This window comes from Mustela nigripes, chromosome 1 (assembly GCF_022355385.1).
Source record: "Mustela nigripes isolate SB6536 chromosome 1, MUSNIG.SB6536, whole genome shotgun sequence".
Taxonomy (NCBI): Eukaryota; Metazoa; Chordata; class Mammalia; order Carnivora; family Mustelidae; genus Mustela; species Mustela nigripes.
In genome coordinates, this window is record NC_081557.1 from 263341867 (window position 1) to 263363638 (window position 21772).

At 36.8% G+C, this 21772-nt stretch overlaps 1 protein-coding gene across 2 annotated transcripts in view; it reads left to right on the forward strand.

The window, feature by feature from the left end:
- The window catches only part of USO1 (USO1 vesicle transport factor), a 94080-nt gene that overhangs the window by 39741 nt on the left and 32567 nt on the right, over positions 1-21772 (forward strand). For both annotated transcript variants that reach the window (XM_059385280.1, XM_059385286.1), the window contains exons 5-8: positions 9134-9234; positions 9653-9755; positions 9902-9957; positions 16517-16637. In XM_059385280.1, the coding sequence (XP_059241263.1) occupies positions 9134-9234; positions 9653-9755; positions 9902-9957; positions 16517-16637 (381 nt within the window). The remainder of the gene's footprint in view (positions 1-9133; positions 9235-9652; positions 9756-9901; positions 9958-16516; positions 16638-21772) is intronic.

Below are 21772 nucleotides of genomic sequence, written 5' to 3' on the forward strand. Positions count from 1 at the left end.
TCTTTATTTTTAATTCAGCATCCAAAAAAAGATTCTTTGGATAAAATAAGATAAACAGTTCTTGGGGAAACAATAGTAGGATCACTTTTTCCAGGGAAGATTAAAATAGGAACTTACAACTTTGTTCTGAAAATTTATTTATTCTGAAGGAACAATTAAAAAAAAATCTAGATATTGAGAAATATGCCCTTCATTTCTATTATTAATACTTTTTCTCTATTGCTTCATCAAAAGGTAATTCTTAGCTGATATTATGAAATCTATTTAGAGTTTTTTACTTTGGGGATATTTACAATCCATTAATTTAATGATAAATCTCTCTCATAATCCTGAATATATAGTATATGCTTGCTGTACCTCTTTTAAGCTATCTCAGATTTTGAATAAAATGAATGAGCCTTTTCTTCTAAGAGATTTTATGGCTTATTTGACATTTTTAAGTTCTTATTTATTTTATTGTGAATACTACTACATAGAAACTATTTTCTTCATCACCTACTTTTTATTTATTTATTTTTGTCTACCTTTTCAGATGATGTTGAAGGTAAAAGATTGCATTTATGCATGATGCTTTTAGGCATAATTTCTGGTAATATAAAAGGACACTGTCAAGTGATGTTTCTTCTGGCTGGTAAAAAATGTAGAGATTTGTTTCACTGTATAAGAATTCCCTAATTAAAGGGAAATATTTGATAATTTATATTGCTATTTATTTTTTCCATGGTTACTAAGTCTGTATATTGTCCAGATCACAGAAAATACTTTAGTACATTATTTAACAATGTTCAAGCTTTTTCTCTAGCAGGACAGTCTATACAAATTACTTTTTGTGTCCTTCTTGGAGAAAACTTTTGAGGCGGTTTATATAAAATATTTGAATATGTATACATCCGTATGTATACGTATACATTTTACATGTATTCAGCAAGAATTGGAAGATATTCCAGTTTAGAGAATATTACATGTTGATATTGTCCCTTTAAAATAATGCAAGCACGATAATGTCTGGTTAATGACATTTCTTGTATTAATTCATAGAACTCACCTAGTGGTCTGTTTCAAGTTCCATTTATTTTTAACATTAATATTTCTTTTCCCAATAATTAAAGTAACCAACTTTATTTTGTTTTGCCATTTTTCCTGTGATCCCCTTAACTTTTTAAAAATGAGGAGGGGAATAGTCTTATCTAAAGTAGGTTTTAAATGGTGCATAACAAAATTAACTGTACTTAACGAGAAGCTAACTCACTCACTAAAATGGATAGCCTTACCTTTGTGATATTTGAACCCCTTGTTTGAAAGCAGAAAATATCAAAGCCTGATGCTTTTACTCTTGTGATAATAAGCTGGTTTCCTTGCTGGGTGATAGAGATTAGTCATCATTGTTTCTATTATTATTTCATCATGTATGTATAAAGCTTTAAAATTTACAGTGCTTTCATGTCCACTGTCTTATTTGAGCCTCATAGCATCTTGTGAGGTAGGTGGTATTTTTCTCTTTTGTAGATATGAGAAAAAATAATTAATTAATTAACTAATTAATGGTGAGAAAATAGAAGCCCAGAAACATGTAACTTACATAATGTCATCTAGTACGTAGGATAACAGCATTTTTAAAAAATTTAAAAAAAAAAAAAAAAGGATTTATTTATTTATTTATTTATTTATTGAGAGATTATTTATTTATTTATTTATTTGAGAGAGAGACAGTGAGAGAGATCATGAGCGAGGAGAAGGTCAGAGAGAGAAGCAGACTCCCCGTGGAGCTGAGAGCCTGATGTGGGACTCGATCCCGGGACTCCAGGATCATGACCTGAGCCGAAGGCAGTCGTCCAACCAACTGAGCCACCCAGGCGTCCCTATTTATTTATTTTAGAGAGAGAGAACATGAGCAGTAGGGGCAGACGGAGGGAGACTCCCAAGCATACTCTGTGCTGAGTGCAGAGCCTGACGTGGGGCTCGATCTCACAACCCTGAGATCACAGCCTAAGCTGAAACCAAGAGTTGGATGCTCAACCGATGGTGCCACCCAGGTGCCCCAATAGTATTTTTTAATATACTTTTTTCTAAGTATCCCATAGATTTTGTTTGTTTGTTTGGTTTGGTTTGGTTTGGTTTTTTGGGTTTCAAGTTGTTATTTAAATTCTGGTTTGTTAAATTTCTGATTTAATAAATTGTAGTTGTTTTCTGACCAGATTATCTTTCGTTAGTCTTCTAATTTACATTAACTAGTTTATAGGGGATTTAGAGAAACATTAAAAAATACAGATGTCTTTGTTTAATTGAGCACAGTGCAAAATATTCACAGTGATATTCCGTCACTGTGAGTTAGGACAACTTTTACTAGAATATCTTTTTCTGTGGAGCAGTTTTGTCCTCCACCATATGGTTTATGACCTTGATATAGAATGGAATTCCGAAGAGAAGGTCCAGAAATTTTTGTTTGTTTGTTTTTTGTGGTTTTTCTTTGTGTTGTTTTTGGTTTTTGTGTTTATTTTTGTTTTTGAGAGAGAGAAAGAGAGCACATGAGAGTGCAGGTGTGACTATAGGAGGAGGGGAAAGAGGCAAAGGGGAGGAGAGAATTTTAAGCAGCCTCCAGGCCCGGCAGATCCCACCCTGGAGGCCAGTGCCAGGCTCAGTCTTGGAACCTTGAGATTATAACCTGAGGCAAAATCAAGACTCAGTCTTGCCTGACTGAGCTACCCAGGTGTCTCTCAGAAATCTTTTTGAATATTGTTTATACCTCTTGAGAAATTAAAAATTTACAATCTCTAGTGATATTGTAAATAAACATTTGAAGAATAAAAATATATATACGTGTGTTTTGAAAGCCAGTCATATAAAATGTTTCCAGGGGTGTATATTATAAGGACTTTAAAAAAGCAATCTTGAATTTGATATAACTATCTTAGACTTATTTTCACTATAGTAACAAAGGACCATTGGGGCGCCTGGGTGGCTCAGTGGGCTACAGCCTCTGCTTTCAGCTCAGGTCATGATCCCAGGGTCCTGGGAACGAGCCCCACATCGGGCTCTCTGCTCCATGGGGAGCCTGCTTCCTCTTCTCTCTCTCTCTGCCTTGCCTCTCTGCCTACTTGGGATCTCTCTCTGTCAAATAAATAAATAAAATCTTTAAAAAAAAAAAAAAGGACCATTATGTTCTTACAATTTTCATTTATCTTATACTAAAGAGCCATTTACTTTTACAGCCTAAATAAGTGTAACATATAGTACATAATATAATCTATACAATGTAAAAAAAAAACCAGACTTAGCTCTAGGAGTTTTAAAATAAGTATATTGGATAGAGAGGATGGTTGACTTGTTTCATACCTTGACTTACATTTAAATAAATCTAATTTCTCATGAATTTAATTTTGGTTTATAGCTTTTAGATGTAATTAGTATAGTAGTTGGCTTATGTAAACTGCTTGTATGTAAACTACTATAAATAGCTTAATCTACTGCTATATCAAAATAGTTTTGTATGTTACTTTAATTGCTTAGCTAATTTTTTGAAGGGCTCTACAATAAAGTTCAGAAGTGCTGTGTTATGACTATAACATAAAGGAAGTAGAGTTTATCTTACTAACACTTTTAAAATCAACAATATTAAAACAGAAGGAATCATAGATCCTTGGAACAGGATCATATCTTACTAGTTTGATTCAAAACATAGATCTTAATTCTATCCTGTTAAACTACAGTATTTGATATAGTTTAACTACAGAACAAATCAGATGTATTTTTTTTTCATAAGGATTTTATTTATTTGACAGACAGTGATCACAGGTAGGCAGAGAGGCAGGCAGAGAGAGAGGAAGGGAAGCAGGCTACTGCTGAGCAGAGAGCCCTATGTGGGGCTCGATCCCAGGACCTTGAGATCATGACCTGAGCCGAAGGCAGAGGCTTTAACCCACTGAGCCACCCAGGCGCCCCCAAATCAGATTATTAATTCTTATTCTTGCCAAGTTATTAGCTTGTGCTCAATGCAGACATTACATTAAATATTTTCTTGGGTTAAACCTGCATTCCTTAAAGTGTGGCACAAAAGTCCCAGAGTCCTCTGTATTAAAAGAGCCCATAGTTAAATAAACGTAACATTCCCCTCTGAAGCATCACAAGATATACATTAGTACATTAAGTGCTGAGAATTCTGCAGTAAAGAAACCTGTTCAACTTTGTTTAATCCACATACATTTGGACAAAGGCGCTTGATTTCATGAGATACTCACTAACATGCCACACTGTCCTGCATTTTGAGAAATACTGACCAAAGCTTAAACCCATAGTTCAGTTATTTACGTTGATCCATATAAAAACTTTTAAGCATTTTAAAAAACATTTCATAGGAAGAGTTCACTAAGTCTGTGTATTTTTTTCCCTTTCTCTTTTAGATTAGTTTTAATAATAATCTTCTAAATGTCAATACTTTTATTTTGAGTTTTTCTCTAGAGGTCACGATCTTTTGCCCCAAGGGCATTGTCTGTCTAAGAAGCAAGGTTGTTTGACCCACTTAATATTTAAAATAATTTAAATAAGTTGCTGGTATTACAAATTGGGAGCTTTCACATGAGATTTTGGATTTTAGATTTGTTTCTAAAAAACTTAAGGTCCAGTTACAGCTGGGCCTGCATTCACACTTGGCAGTCGGTTGCTGTTTCCCCTCGGCGGGGCATATACTCTCCAGCCTTCCTGTTGTCTCACACCCAGCCCGCTTCACTCATATATTACCGCCTGGCCCCTATGGTTGAGTTTTTATTCTCCACCATATTCACACCACTCTAATAAAAACCAGATTCGGATTTCTCCTTCACAACAGCTTTCTTTTTTTTTTTCTTGTTTTCTTTTTAAGATTTTATTTTATATATTTATTTGAGAGAGCACACATGCGTGTGAGAGAGTTTAAGTGGGGTGGAGAGGGGGATGGAGGCGGTGGGCAGAAGGGGAGGGAGAGGCAGAAAATTCCAAGCCCAAGGTGGGGCTCCATCTCATGACTCCAAGATCGTGACCTGAGCCAAAATCAGGACTTAGGTATGTAACCCACTGAGGCACCCAGGTGCCCCATTTATGTCAACAGTTCATTTTTCAAAAATTGTTGAGTGGTATTCTGTAGTTCATTGCCCCCTTGGAGGGCATTTGGGGTTGTTTCTAGCTTTCAGCTATTACGTGTAAAGCTTTTGTAAACATTCATATACAAGTCTTTGTGTGGATCTATGTTTTCATTTCTCTTCAGTAAATACCTGGGAGCAGAATGGCTAAGGGATATAAGAGGCATGTGTTTAGCTTTATAAGAAATTGCCAGACTTTTTTCGAAGTAGTTGTACCATTTTACATGCCCACTGGGATGTGTGTGAGAATATGTGAGAATTCGTCCTCCACATCCTCTCCAGTACTTGATACAGTCAGTCTTTTAAAATGTTAGCCATTCCAATAGGTGTGAGATAGTATCTCATGTTAATTTTAATTTGTAATGAATAATAATATTTAACAAATTTTCATGTGGTTGGTTTTTTTTGGGGGGGGGGGTCATCCATATAACTTTCTTCTGGTGAAGTATTTATTCAAATCTTCTGTTCATTTTTACTGTTCCTTTTTTTTGTCTTATACTTGAGTTGTAAGAATTCCTTATATATTCTAAATATAAATCCTTTGCAGTGTTTGTTTCACAAGTATTTTCTTCTGGTCTGTGATTTTCCTAACATAGTATTTTGAAAAGCAAAAGCTTTACATTTTAATCCACTTTATTATTATTTTTCTTTTGTAGTTTACACTGTTTCCTATTTATGAAATCTTTGCTAAACCTAAATCACTAAGATTTTCTCCTATGTTTTCTTTTAAAAGTTTTGTAGTTCTAACTCCTGTGATTAGGTCTATGGTTTCTAGTTTACACTTAGGTCTGTGATCCATTTTGAACTAATAGGTCGGTTTCTGGACTTCATATTTTATTGGTCTGTATGTCTGTCATTTTGCCAATCCAATAGGATACTGTCTTGCTTACTGTAGCTTTATAATCTTGAAATTTTGAAATATAAGTCCTCCAACTTTGTTGTTTTTCAAAGTTCTTTTGGCTCTTTTAGGTTCTTTGCATTCCCTTATCAATCTTAGAATCAGTTGGTCAATTTCTAACAAAAAATGCTGACTGAGATTTTGACTCAGATTCTGTTCTGCCTGTTGATTGATCTGGGGAAAACTGACATCTTAACACTGTTGCGCCTTCTAATATCAGAACACACTGATATATTTATTTAGGACTTCCTTTAATTTCTTTCAGTACCATTTTGGAGTTTCCAAAGCAATTCTCCTTCTTCTTCTTCTTTTTTTTTTTTTTTAAGATTTTATTTATTTATTTGAGAGAGAGAGTAAGGGAAGCAGCAGGCAGAGGGAAAAGGAGAAGCAGACTCCCTGCTGAGCCGGATGCAGGGCTTAATCCCAGGACTCTGAGCCTGGGCAGATGCTTAACTGACTGAGCCACCCAGGTGCCCCCTCAAAGCATAATTCTTATATATCTCATCAAATTTATCCCTAAATCTTTAATAATTTTTGGTGCTGTTTTAAGTGGTACTGTTGGGGCGCCTGAGTGGCTCAGTGGCTTAAAGCCTCTGCCTTTGGCTTAAGTCATAATCCCAGGGTCATGGGATCGAGCCCCATATCGGATTCTCTGCTCAGCAGGGAGACTGCTTCCTCCTTCTCTGTGCTTGCCTCTCTGCCTACTTATGATCTCTGTCTGTCAAATAAATAAATAAAATCTTAAAAAAAAAAAATTAAGTGGTAGTTTTTAAAAAATTTTCAGTTTCTAATATATGCCAATTTCTATATATGCTAATATATAGAAATCAGTTAATTTTGTATACTGACCCTTTATCCCATAATTTGGCTAACCTCACTTACTAGTTCCAATAGCTTTTTAATAGAGTTGATAGGATTTTTTACATAAATATGTGGCCTGTAAATAAAGACAGTTTTATTTCTTCCTTTTCAATCTGTATGCCTTTTTTGTCTTTTTTCTGCCTTATGGCACAAAGATGACCAGTACAGAGTTGACTGGAAGTGGTCAAATGGGTATTCTTGCCTCTTCACTGATCTCAGGTGGAAACATTCAGTCTTTCACCATTAAGTGCGATGTTAGCTGGGAGTACTTTATAAATGCTCTTTATCATCCAGTTTTGTGACTTTAAATATCATTTATATGCTTACCACTCATATGTATCTCCAATCCAAACTGCTTGTTTGTCCAACTGCTTACTTGATGTCTCCGCTCAAATCTTTATGTCAAAATGAACTTCTCTCTGTACTCTTAGCTTGCTTCTTCACACTGTTTTTCATCTCAATAAACAGTAAATTTCATAAAAATTACTACCACTGAGGTCTAAGCCATCTTTACTGCTTTCTTTGATCGATGCTTCCCTTTTGTCGCGGTTGATTATTGTCTCCCTATTTCCTTGTTCCCCTGACATTCTGTTCTCAGCACAGCTGCCAGAATAATCCTTTTAAAACTGAAGTATTTTGTAAGTAATGTAATTTCAAGGCCCAAAAGCATTTAGTTCTTTACTGACATGAGATGATAAGAGAAATATTTCCTAGAGTTTCTGAAGGGTAAAGCGGCTTATGTGGGTACTTAGGATTGAAAAACACTTCTACTTTTGCTCTCTTCTTTTTTCTACAAATAATTAGATGTGATTATCGCTGTCACTGTTGGGTTGCTTTGCTTTTCCCATCATCTGTTGGGTTTTTTCCATTTCTAAAGTATGTTAATATTAAAATCTCACATTAGAAAAGGACTATTTGAGGAAGCTTGACTGCCAGCTCCATTGGTTTATAGTCACTGCCCTGAGCAATATGTAGGAAAGGGTTGGTTGTGTGGCATGAGTGAGGGTATGGGGAGTAGTGTATTTGCCGTCTCTAAGTTGTGTATATAGCATAGGCAGATTTTAAATGGTAATTTGTTTTGGTGATCATCACTTCAGTTTTTAGTGGTCTTTTACATTTTTTTGACATTGAAACAATGTATAGTTTAATCTAAAGACTGTTGAGTCTTAAGGACAATTATAAAATCTTTTAAGGAATAAATGTAAAAGTAAATATCAAATTCTGATTTTATTGACAATTTATAGTATATACATGTTGATATTTTTGAGAAAATACTGAATAATATGCAGATGATTGGTTTAATTTTGTAATTAAATCGTTTAACACAGCTACACTAACAGTCAACAAGGACTTTGTGTTTAATAATGTTTTGGTGGGGGAGGCTGATTTTGGGTATAATCTCTACACAGTGAAATTTACTCTTTGCAGTTATATAGTCCTGTATGTTTTGGCATATGGATGCCATAGTGTGATCACTATCATATTTGAGGTAGAATATTTCCATCACTCTACTAAGCTCCTTTGTAGTCAAATGCTCTACCACTGAGCTATTCCCCCTACTAAGCTGCTTTGTACCCTAATGAGAAGTTTAACCTAAAAATGTCTTTGAAAAGACGTGAAAATTTAGATCTTTTCTTTGACTATCATATTTATTTATTTATTTATTTTTAAGATTTTATTTATTTATTTGACAGAGATATCACAAGTAGGCAGAGAGGCAGGCAGAGATAGAGGGGGAAGAAGGCTCCCTGCTGAGCAGAGATCCCAATGGGGGGCTTGATCACAGGACCCCAAGATCATGACCTGAGCCAAAGGCAGAGGCTTTAACCCACTGAGCCACCCAGGTGCCCCTGAATATCATATTTAAGCATTTATTTTTTTAAAAAGATTTTATTTATTTATCTGACAGAGATCACAAGTAGGCAGAGAGGCAGGCAGAGATAGAGGGGGAAGCAGACTCCCTGCTGAGCAGAGAGCCCGATGTGGGGCTTGATCTCAGGACTCTGGGATCATGACCTGAGCCGAAGGCAGAGGCTTAACCCACTGAGCCACCCAGGTGCCCCATATTTAAGCATTTAAAGAATAACTATTTATTTAAATGATATTGACAGTTATTTTAAGGATAATCTTTTCAGCATAACTGTGCTATCATTACCAGCCATACTATTCTAAGAAAATTTTCATTTCTGCTTAACCCCTCAACAAAAAGGATACTTTAAAATAACAGCATCATATTGAAGTACTTTATCTTTGAATATTACAGAAGAAAATTCCACAAGACAGAGTGAGGATCTGGGAAGCCAGTTTACAGAAATTTTTATTAAGCAGCCGGAAAATGTCACTCTGTTGTTATCTTTGTTGGAGGTAAAGAATCTTGCTATTTTTGTCATCTTAATAAGCTTTTTTTTTTTTTTTATTTTTGCCTTTTTGGGTGTTGTTGAGGAAGCAACATATACTATATAAACATATACCTTTTTAAGGTCATGAAATTTGTTGTATCATTGCAAGAGATTCACATGCATGTTTTAAGGACTGTATAATTTGTTAAAATATTGTCTGCTTATATGTGTTTTTATTTTACCTAGTCAGGAACCGTTTAATCAATTTATATTAACTGCTTTCTATTTATTTCTCAAGTTACTTTTTTAAAGTTTGTTGAACTATGTTTGTGGTTTTTGACACCACTATTAGTTGAAAAAAATGTTTTTCTTAAATATGTAAATGTTTTTCTTAAATATGTAAAATATGTAGATTTTAAATATTTTAAATTTTTATATTGCAGGAATTTGATTTCCATGTCCGCTGGCCTGGTGTGAAGCTTCTTACTTCTCTTTTAAAACAACTAGGACCTCAGGTGCAGCAAATTATTTTAGTCAGTCCCATGGGTAAGTGATTCACCTTCCTTAAATAATTTTGATTTAAAAGTGAGGCTCATACCTAAAGAGGGGGACTGAAATGATGTGTTAATAAATTGTATAATTTATTTTCAGTTTGGTTAAACCACTGGTTTTCACATGGTTATATGTTCTAGGTGTTTCAAGATTGATGGACTTATTAGCGGATTCCAGGGAAGTTATACGTAATGATGTAAGTTAATTTTGAAAAAGAAGTCTAAGAATATGCAACTTTCTCTCCCTCTCTTTGCACGAAATCTTTGTCAATCCTTACTCAGTGTTGTAAGAAGTTAGCTTTGGAACTTAGGGATATTGGCCAATCTTTTAGACCTTTTTAAGTCATATACAAAAGGTGTTTGTTTTTTCTTTGTTTATTTTCTTTCTTTGTTATTTATTTGTTATTTCTTTGTTTCCTGCCTGTCCAGTATTTTGGTGTAGACATATGATTTTCATATTCAAATTTATGCTTTCTACAAGTTTAGGATTTCATTTTCTTTTTGACACCAAACTCTGCCTCTAGGAAGAGTAAAGGAAACATCCCCCGACACTGAACTGGGTAAACTTAAAGCATTGCATTTGGAATCCTCACCCTCTTCTGATTGAATATACATTTCAAAGGGTTTTCCTTGTAATCTTCATCTAACTTTAGAGCATGATTTGCTCTGGGGTTATTTTCCATTCTGATTTATTTTATTACTTGCATATTAGTTTGAGTATTTTGTATTGATGTGGTATTTTTTGTTGTTGTTTGAACATTTTTCTGGTCGTTAGCTACAATTTAGTCAAGACTGTAGTACTTTTAAAAATTTTTTAAGTGTTTTTAAAGATTTTAATTAATTAATTAAGTATTAAAAAGATATTATTTATTTATTTGATAGAGATTACAAGTAGGCAGAGAGGCAGGCTGGGAGAGAGGAGGAGGCAGTCTCCCTGCTGAGCAGAGAGCCCGATGCGGGGGCTCGATCCCAGCACCCTGGGATCATGACCTGAGCCAAAAGCAGAGGCTTTAACCTACTGAGCCACCCAGGCGCCCCTAAAGATTTTATTTTTAAGTAATCTTGACACCCAGTATGGGGCTCAAACTCACAACCCTGAAGTCAAGAGTCTTACACTCCACCAGTTGAGCCAAAGAGGCACCCCCAGACCGTAATATTTGAGACAACAATTGGAAAAATCCTTTTAAAATCAGATTCTAGGGCGCCTGGGTGGCTCAGTGGGTTAAGCCGCTGCCTTCGGCTCAGGTCATGATCTCAGGGTCCTGGGATCGAGTCCCGCATCGGGCTCTCTGCTCAGCAGGGAGCCTGCTTCCTCCCCTCTCTCTCTCTGCCTGCCTCTCTGCCTACTCGTGATCTGTCTGTCAAATAAATAAATAAAATCTTTAAAAAAAATAAATAAATAAAATAAAATCAGATTCTAGAGCTAGGAGGGCATATCAGGTTAATTCATTCTCCATATTAACACTGAGAAGCCCAAGACTAACGGAAGCCAAATGATTTATTGTTAGTGACGTCTGTTCATTTTTGTATGTGTAGTAACTGGCCTGTGCCTTTCTCATCCTAACTGCCAGTAAATACCATTTGGATTGCTCTTAGCTTCACAGCTGGTTAGTGGCAAAGCAGAGACACAAGTGAAGTGCTCTTGAATTCTGGTTCACATACACAGTTTTTAAACTTTGTATTTAACATTTTGTAGTATGTATTGTCAGGGGTGAAATAATATAGTAATATTACTCATAAGAGGGATATTTAAAAAAAATTTTTTTTTAAGATTTTATTTATTTGTTAGAGAGAGAGAAAAAGGGAGTGCACGTTTACAAGCAGAGGCAGCGGCAGGTAGACAGAGAAGCAGGCTCTCCGCTGAGCAAGGAGCCTGATAAAGGACTCAGTCCCAGCACCCTGGGATCATGACCTGAGCCAAAGGCAGATGCTTAACCAACTGAGCCACCAAGGAATCTCCCAAATCTCTATTATTCTTTTAAGAATTTTCTTATTTAGGGGCGCCTGGGTGGCTCAGTGGGTTAAGCTGCTGCCTTCGGCTCAGGTCAAGATCTCAGGGTCCTGGGATCAAGTCCCGCATCGGGCTCTCTGCTCAGCAGGGAGCCTGCTTCCTCCTCTCTCTCTCTGCCTGCCTCTCTGCCTACTTGTGATCTCCCTCTGTCAAATAAATAAATAAAATCTTTAAAAAAAATTTTTTTCTTATTTAGATGGGTATTCATCTACTTAGGAATTTTGAGAATCTTCCATTCACTAAAATATTACCATATATCTTAAATTTGATGTTGTTCTGTTCTCTTGGCCCTCAATATAAATAAAATGATACCATACAAACCTTTTTTTTAAAAAAAATTCCATTCTATTTTATTTTATTATTTGTTTACCTTTTTTTTTTTTTTAAGATTTTATTTATTTATTTATTTATTTATTTTTAAAGATTTTATTTATTTATTTGATGAACAGAGATCACAAGTAGGCAGAGAGGCAGGCAGAGAGAGAGGAGGAGGAAGCAGGCTCCCTGCTGAGCAGAGAGCCCGATGTGGGGCTCGATCCCAAGAGCCTGAGATCATGACCTGAGCTGAAGGCAGAGGCTTAACCCTCTGAGCCACCCAGGCGCCCCCTTAAAGATTTTATTTTTAAGTAATCTCTACATCCAACATGGGGCTCCGACTTACAACCCTGAGATCAAGAGTCGCATGCTCCACTGCCTGAGCCCGCCAGGCGCACCACCATTTAAGCCATTTAATAAGGAAATTCTTCATGGATTTCTATTAGTATCATTACCATTTATTTCCATTTGCACATAGAATTTGTGTGTGTGTGTGTATAACTGCATTAGTTTCATTCTTAAATGTACCATTTCCTTTAACCTTTACTTTTTTCCTGCTCTTAACCTTTTTCTCAATTTTTTTTTGTTTTGTTGTTGTTGTTGTTGTTGTTGTTTGTTTGTTTTTTTAAGATTTTATTTATTTATTTGACAGACAAGAGATCACAAGTAGGCAGAGAGGCAGGCAGAGAGAGAGAGGAGGAAGCAGGCTCCCCGCTGAGCAGAGAGCCCGATGCGGGACTTGATCCCAGGACCCTGAGATCATGACCTGAGCGGAAGGCAGAGGCTTAACCCACTGAGCCACCCAGGCGCCCCTGTTTTTTGGTATTTTTTAATGTAGGCTCCAAGCCTAGCAGTCATGACCCTAAGATCAAGACCTGAGCTGAGATAGAAAGTCAGACGCTTAACTGACTGAGCCACCCAGGCACCCCATCTTTTCCCCAATTTTTATTTGAGACAGATAAAATGATTCTCTGTTTATTTTGCTTTTCATTAATTTTATGATTAGGAATTAAGTTATATATTTTTAACATCTAGATTCTTGGCTTTTATGTTTTATAGCCATCCTTTCTTGAGGTTAGTAAACTGATTCATTTGAAATTTTTTTGGCTGGTTGACACCAGCCCCCCGAGGCAACTAAACAGCAGCTCCGGTAGTTCTTATTGGCACTTACCGGTGGTCGCGTGGAACCGTCTGCTACTCTTTTCCTCCTCTTGTGTCTTCTCTTTTTTTTAATTCTCGTTTAAAAATTCTTTCCTTTCTTCTTTTTAATCAGCTTTCTAATTGTACTCAGTAATAGTTGTCAACATTGACTAGCTTCCCAGGGTGCATATCTATAAAGAATTTTAGCCCCAGTTTGTTTTATATTTGAAAGATTAATTTTGATCTGGATTAGAGAATTAGTTGGTCATTTACCATAGGTGCACTGACATGATCCTCTTTATTTGTGTTACCGTGCTTAAAAATTAGCAAGAAAAGTTGAAAAACTCTAGGAGTTAACTACCTGCTCACTCCTAAGTGATAGACTGTAATTCCATCTTTAATTTTTTTTAATATTCTTTCCTTTTTAAAAGATTCTGTTTATTTATTTGACAGACAAGAGATCACAAGCAGGCAGAGAGGCGGCGGTCGGGGGGGGGCAGGCTCCCCGCTGAGCAGAGAGCCTGATGCGGGGCTTGATCCCAGGATCCTGAGATCATGACCTGAGCTGAAGGCAGAGGCTTATTAACCCACTGAGCCACCCAGGCCCCCCTTTAATTTTTTATTATAAGAAATTATTATGAGAAAGAAGAGAATACAGACAAACCATCAGTTTTCAAAATTTTGTTATACTTGTTTCATCTCTCTCTCCTCCTCACCACTGTCATTTATTTTTGACTGGGACATTTACAAACATTGAAACAATCAATATAATTTCACCATTACACACTTTAGTATACATACTGTGTATGTATAGTATGTGTATCCATACACACATATTATATATATTATATATATATATGGTATGTATACTAAAGTACGTAGGGTATTTATATAGTAAAATATATCAGGATATATATAGATAGATATGGTATATATATTAAAGTATGTAATATATCAGGATATATCCTGATATAACTATAATGCCATTATCACATCTAACAAGTTAACAATGATGTCTTAGCCCTCAGTTTCAATAAGATTACCATTCCATATTCAGATTTTCCATTTGTCTCAAAGATATCTTTTATGGTTGTTTTCCAGAGAAGGTTCTCTTCTTACATTTGACTGTTATGTCTGTTAACTTATCTAAAGGACTTGATTAGGTTTTGGTTCAACTATTTGCTAGGATGTTTCCTAATGATACAGTGAACTTAATTTTACAACACATGAGGAGACAGGTAATATCTGCCTGTCTCACATTTAGTGATCAGTGGGTTTGATTTGGATCTCTCCACTGTAAATTCTCTACCAGCCTTACTTACATCAGATTCATCAGGTACATCTGATCCTCCATTAGTGATCATTGCTTTAATCGGTTATTTTGTTAAGAGTTCCAAAATGATGATTTCTATAATTCTGTCATTATTTCACATGTATTAAGCTATAATCTCCTGCAAAGAAGAACTTTACTTCATCAAGTAGTCTAATTTGTTACCCTGAAATATAGTACATATTTGAAAAGTAGAATTAATGAATAATAAATGCCTTTAATTAACAGTTTTTAAAGTAAGGACTTGGTATCCACTTACTTTAAATAACTAGTGAGTATACTTCCATTCTTAATAGCATTTAGTGGATATGTTTGATTAGAGCGATATATCTCTTTATAGTCAGGAAAAATAAATGAACATGTGTTAAGAACTTAAAATATAAGTACTGTGTACATATAAACCTGGTAGCTTCCATAGAAGTTATTTTATCTCCTTTACTTTTAATAAAAGTCCTATAACAAATATATTATCTTTAGTTTACACATGGGTATACTAAAAATTTATGTAATTTGCTTAAGGTTACACAGCTAGTACATAGGACAATCATTTTTAAAACCCACTTTATCTAACTCAGAGCTTTAATGTTCTTTCTACTGTATTCCTTCCCCACTTTCGTAGCAGTTAAACCGAACAGCATTAAATGGGAGAATTTGACACCTGAAAAAAAACTACCTTTGCCTTTCTCTTATCTCAGTGTTGAAACTTGACAGGAAAATGAGTAGAACAAGTCTAGTTTAAAGACTGTGGGCGGGGTGCCTGGGTGGCTCAGCTAGTTAATGGAGTGTCTTCGGCTCCAGTTACATTCTCAGGGTCCTGGGATCAAACCCTGCATGGGGCTCGCTGCTCGGCGGGAAGCCTGCTTCTCCTTCTTCCCCTCCCCCTGCTTGTGTTCCTGGTCTCGCTCTGTTAAATAAATAAATAGATAAAGACCAGGGGCAATTTTTTTTTTCTTTTGGTCTTATGTGAATACCTACTCAGTAAGCTAATTTGCCTTTTTTAGGACTTTTGAACTACCCCTTTGCAATTCTTCTTTCTCTTAAGTAATACCTGCTTTTATCCTAAAAAAAATTTTTCATAAAAAATCCTATTTCAAAGAAATAGCAAATGCTATTGTTACAAAATACTTGTTATTTAATGGTGAAATAAGCAGAAGTGGGCAACTGAGTTTTTCTTGAATGATAATGAAGAGGTTGCAGAATATATAAACTAAATACAGGTTAGCTGAGACAAACTAAGAATCAGAAGCAAAGACTACTGTGGGAATTCTTGGGAATTTAGGGGCAAGCTAATTATAGGAAAATGTGAACTTTCTCAGCTAGAATGTGATGATTTTTTTTTTTTTTAAAGATTTTATTTATTTATTTGTCAGAGAGAGAGCGAGCGAGAGTGAGCACAGGCAGACAGAGTGGAAGGCAGAGTCAGAGGGAGAAGCAGGCTCCCTGCAGAGCAAGGAGCCCGATGTGGGACTCGATCCCAGGACGCTGGGATCATGACCTGAGCCGAAGGCAGCTGCTCAACCAACTGAGCCACCCAGGCGTCCCTAGAATGTGATGATGTTTGAAGATTTATATTATTTAATTCATAATTTCATACCATTACTATTGTGAAGCACAAACAGAATCATCCCTGAGATATGTAGAATTATGCCCAGGTCTCTTAGGCCATAATTAAAGCCAAGTAATGATTGATGAAAATGTAAGAATTGTTGTATATTATATTGTGCAGTGAAAAGAGAATGGAATTAGGAGTTAGTAGACATGGATTCCAGTCTAGGTTCCGTCCCTCTGAGATCTGTAATGCTAGGGAGGCCTGTTGCTCACCTTACCTGCCGTTTTTCTCTCCTGTCTGTAACGTGAAAGAGTTAAACTTGCAAAATTCCTGCACTTCTAAAATTCTGTGATTTTGAAATGTCTTGTAGAAGTTGTTCTCTACTAAACGTGGTCTTTTTTCCTCCATAAGGGTGTGTTACTACTGCAGGCACTAACACGAAGCAATGGAGCAATCCAGAAAATTGTTGCTTTTGAAAATGCTTTTGAGAGACTCCTGGACATTATTACAGAGGAGGGGAACAGTGATGGAGGTACAGTATGAGGAGATGGATTGAAAGAGATTTCCTTTTGTGTTCACTGAATTGTTAACTTTTAGGGAATGCACTTAGAGGGAGAAATGAGGACTCATACTTTATATTCTTACCTTCGTTATGGTTTGTGGAGTATGGTTTCTTTTTAATTATCCTATTTATTTGTAGTGTTTCTATTAATGTTTAAAATTTTAACAATCACATATATTGGCTTTTTTTTAAAGACTGCATTTTCTTTTTTAATTTTATTATTTATTTGAGAGAGAGAGAATACAAGCAGGTGGAGGGGCAGAGGGACAAGCAGATCCCCACTGAGCACAGAGCCTGCTCTGGGGGCTCCGGGACCTGAGATCATGACCTGAACTGAAGCTACCCAGTTAACTGAGCTTAACTGCTTAACTGAGCTACCCAGGCACCCCCATATATTGAATTTTTAAAAATAGTTTGTTCTTTTGTGTTTTATTCTAAAAATTTCTCTCTACCTCAAGGTTGTAAAGAGAGTTTTCATCATTTTCTTCTACTAAAGGCTTTGCAATTGTCTTTTACATTTAATTAGTAGGATCTTGCATTTGAATGATGGTATGAGATTTGTAATCAAACATCTATACATGTGAAGGTCTGTTTCTGAGTTCTCTGTTTCATTCCGTTGGTCTCGCTCTGCACTGAAACTACACTTTATTAATTACTAAACCTCATAATAATATCTTATCCATTAGAATATAGGGAAAATCTTTTATATTGGTTGGTTCCACATCCAATTCCAATATTAAATACCAGCAGGGTATTTGAGAATTCAACTCAATTCTGACCCTGTCTACCCACAGATAGCATCAGATTCCATAGGTGGAAGGTTTAGTCCTGCAAGACTTCCCTCCCCCTCCCCCTTCACATACCAGTCACAAGCCCCAGGCTGATACCTGTGCTTCTGACCTACCTCACAGAATTCAGGGAAACACTTACGTTTACTGGCTTGTTAAAGGATATGAATCAATAGCCAGATAAAGAGATACATAGGGGGAGGTCCTGAACAAAGGAGCTTCTGTCCTCACGAAGCTTGGGTCCCAGCTCAATGACACATGTAAGCATTTTGGTTTGCCAGGTGTGGAGGCTCTCTGAAAAGGGGCAAAAAACTGTCCTCTTGGTTTTTATGGAGTCTTCATTAAAAATTCACGATTGACTAAGTCACTGGCCATTAGCTGATTGAAGCTCTATGCTCTTCCTTGTCCCTGGAGGTGGGGAGATTTCTTGGGGGCACTGAAAAGTTCCAACCTATAGTCAAGTGGTTGGTCTTACTGGCAACCAGTGCCTACCCTTGGGTGGCATCCCAAAATCACCTTCATTAATAAATAGCAAGATCCCCATTTCGCCTTCGTGGCTCTGAAGGGTTTTCAGGAACTGTGGGTAAAGATCAATTATATCCGAGAAGTGTATTTTTGTACACTTGTGAATTTGTGAAAATGAATTTTCACAAATTAAGAAGAAACCCTCTTCTTAATTGCCTTAACACGCCTTTTCCTTTTGTTGTTTCATTTGAATGAAATGCATTTGCTAATCAAGTTCTATATGTTAAATATGACTGTAATAACAATAACAATATAAATATATATATGGATCTCAAACTTACAACCCCAAGATCAGGAGTCACATGCTCTACTGATGAGCCAGCCAGGCACCACCCGTTGGAATTTTGATTGGAAATATATTGGATTTACAGATTAATTTAAGGATAATTATCATCTTTATGTATTGACTTCCCATTCATAACCAAGTCACTTAACCCAAATCTTCTTTTAGATCTTTGAGTCATGTTTCAAAATTTTGAGCCAAAGAATGTTACATCTTTTTTTTTTTTTTTAAAGATTTTATTTATTTATCTGATAGAGATCACAAGCAGGCAGAGAGAGAGGAAGGGAGGCAGGCTCCCTGCTGAGCAGAGAGCGCAATGCGGGGCTCGATCCCAGGACCCTGAGATCATGACCTGAGCTGAAGGCAGAGGCCCCAACCCACTGAGCCACCCAGGCACCCCTATTACATCTTTTTTTATTAAATTGATTCCTAAGCATTTTGTTTTGTTACCATATGAGTGTGATCTTTTTCTTTTACATTCTCAAACTGGTCATTACTTGATTTTTGTATGTTAATCTTGTGTCCAACCACCTTATTAAACCCTTGGTTCTAATTGGGCTTTCTGTGTAGATAATCACATTTTCTACTCATAAAATTAATCATTTTTTCTTCATTTTCAATTCTTACACCTCTTTTCTTTTTCATCTCATTGCACTAATTACAATCTTTAATACACTGTTGAATGTTGTTGACTTTATTAAGAGTACTGACGTCTCGCCATTAAATTTTATTTTTGCTAAGTTTTTATCATGAATGAATCTTCATATTTTTTAATTTTTTTTTTTAAGATTTTATTTATTTGACAGAGCAAGAGAGTGCAGAAGCAGGGGGAGCAGCAGGGATATGGAGGGGGAGAAGCAGGCTCCCCTGCAGAACAGGGAGTCTGATGTGGGGATCAGTCCCAGGACCTCAGGATCATGACCTGAGCTGAAGGCAGTTGCTTAACGAGCTGAGCCACCCAGGTGCCCTTGAATCTTGAATTCTTGTGAATTTTTTTTCTGTATCTTTGGAGATACAGATTATTCTTCTCTAATCTATGAGGGTCTTTTCTTTAAAACGAGAGGGACTACAACCAATATAAGCAAGTTGAGAAGAGGGAGGATACGAGAGAGAGGATGATCAGTCATTGAGTCAGAATACCTAACAAAGGAGGAAGGATTGGAATCCAGAGTAGGTTTGGAGTTGGCTTTTAAGACAGGAAAAGAAGCCCATCTTCCATCATAATGGGGAGTGCACAGGTGGAGAGGTAGGTCCTTTTGCAGATTTGGTGGTAGGAAGTTGAATTGAAAATAGAGTCATGCTGAGAGGGAAAGAAGAGGACCCAGCTGAGAATTATGGGGAGGTAAAAAGTCTTTGGGGGAATAAGAGAGCTCGTTGACTGTTGTAATTAGGTAGATTTCCAGGCAGGGATAAAAGCCCCATTGAGGGTTTTCACTGTGATTTTACAGTGCTGCAGATTGCTTGATTAGGTGCTTTTGTCTCCCCACTCCCTTCCAGTACTCAGCTGCCGAGGTGCACTAGAGGAAAAAAACCCAAGCAGTTAATTTTTCACAGGATTTTGTTTTTAAAGGAAGGTGCTATGAAAAGAAAGTAAGACAAGAGAACTTAGTTTATTATCTACAGAGTGAAGAAATGAAGTTTTGTATAATCTAAGCTAGACAGGGAGTTTGAAAGTAGAGATAGAGAAGGTTCCTAAAAAGGAAGAAAGAAGACTTGTTGGGTTGAAAGTCTCAGGGAAGCCGTAGAACAGCTAGGTTGAAAATACTGGAGCGGGAAAGGTGGGAGGTTTTGTAACAGAATGAGAATTCTGACAGTGAGGTCAGGGAACTGAGAAGTCCAGGTATTAGAGGGATTGTCACTGAAGTCAAGAGTGACAGCAGGAAGTAGAGAAAGAAGATTTTGAGCAAGATGCCAGTGATGCTGTCAGTGAACAGAATAGTGACCATGGTTTTGTTACATAAGCAATGAGGAGTGGTAAGGGATCATATGGGCACATGGCCTGATCCTCAAGGAAACAGGAGATTTTGTGAGAAGGCAGAGGAACTGTGGTCTCTGGAAAGTACACTGGGCTGGGAGGGTCAGAGGTTCCACATTCTGACTCGTACATGGAATCAAGAGCATGAATTGCCTGCCCTTCAGAATGTTAAAAGGCAGCTGCTTTTTTTTTTTTTTTAAGGATTGTTTTTATTTATTTAACAGGTAGAGAACACAAGCAGGGGGAGCAGCAGAGGGAGAAGGAGAAGCAGGCTCCCTAATGAGCAGGGAGCCCCATGTGAGACTCATTCCCAGGCCCTGAGATCATGACATGAACCGAAGGCAGACGCATAACTGACTGAGCCACCCAGGCACCGAAGGTAGCTTCTTTAAAGAAAAAAATATTTTGGGGCACCTGGGTGGTTCAGTCGGTTAAGCGGCTACCTTCGGCTCAGGTCATGATCTGGGGGGTCCTGGGATCGAGCACCGCGTCAGGCTCCCTGCTCAGTGGGGAGTCTGCTTCTCCCTCTCCCTCTGCCCCTCTCCCCTGCTTGTGCATGCTCTCTCTCTCCAAAATAAATACATCTTAAAAAAAAATTTTTTTCATGAAGTGATTGAGGGTATATAGTAGGTTTTATTAACCAGTATTTAGGAATTAGAGGTAGCATCTTGAAAGAGTTGAAAGATTAAGCATTCTAAGATGAGAAGGAGGTACAAAGGTGATTAGCGAGGTATATATTTTCAGAGGCGACCAAGGAAAACAATTTTAAGACAAGGTAGAATTGGCTTGTCTTTAGGATTTCTAAGATAAGTTGCAGTGGCTCCTTGTGACCAATGGTAGCCTTCAAAGCTCTAGAATTAACTTTGCACAGTGGAGGGAAGGCCTGCCAGTGATGGTGAGGGTTCTGACATTCTCTTTCCTCCAGGGTCTTCTGATGCTCCTTAATGGCAGATTTATTTATTGGAGATTTATGGGCCTTCATAAGAGACATACAGTGATTCCTCCTCAGGAGGTGAGGATCCACATGGTCCAGCAGTATGAAGTCAGGAAGCCTCTCATTTGGAGCGCAGGACTGGTTAAATCAGAGATTTTAAACATATTTTAAATATACACCTTAAACATTTTTATTTCAAGTTAAATGTAATAATTTTTTTCAATATGCATTGATAAAGTGATCTTTTGAGTCAGGGCCAGACCCTTTTCTTCAAATATGGGTCAACTGATTGGAGTTTTCCCATCATCTTTCTGCATCTTTATTATATCACATCTATAATACATCAGGTAGGGTTTGCTTTTGGGTTTCTTTAAAGTGAAATGCAAGATCTTCGTGGGTTTTTCTTGTTTTTTAGACTTACATTACCCATATATAACAACAGCTGTTCTTAATGACTTGCTTTCATTGAGTTTTGCCAAAGACTTAGTTTTTATAAAAACCCTATCTATAAGGAATATATTCCAAGACCCCGAGTGGATACCTGAAATCCTAGATAGTACCAAACCTTACGTATACAGTTTTTTTTCCCTATACATACAT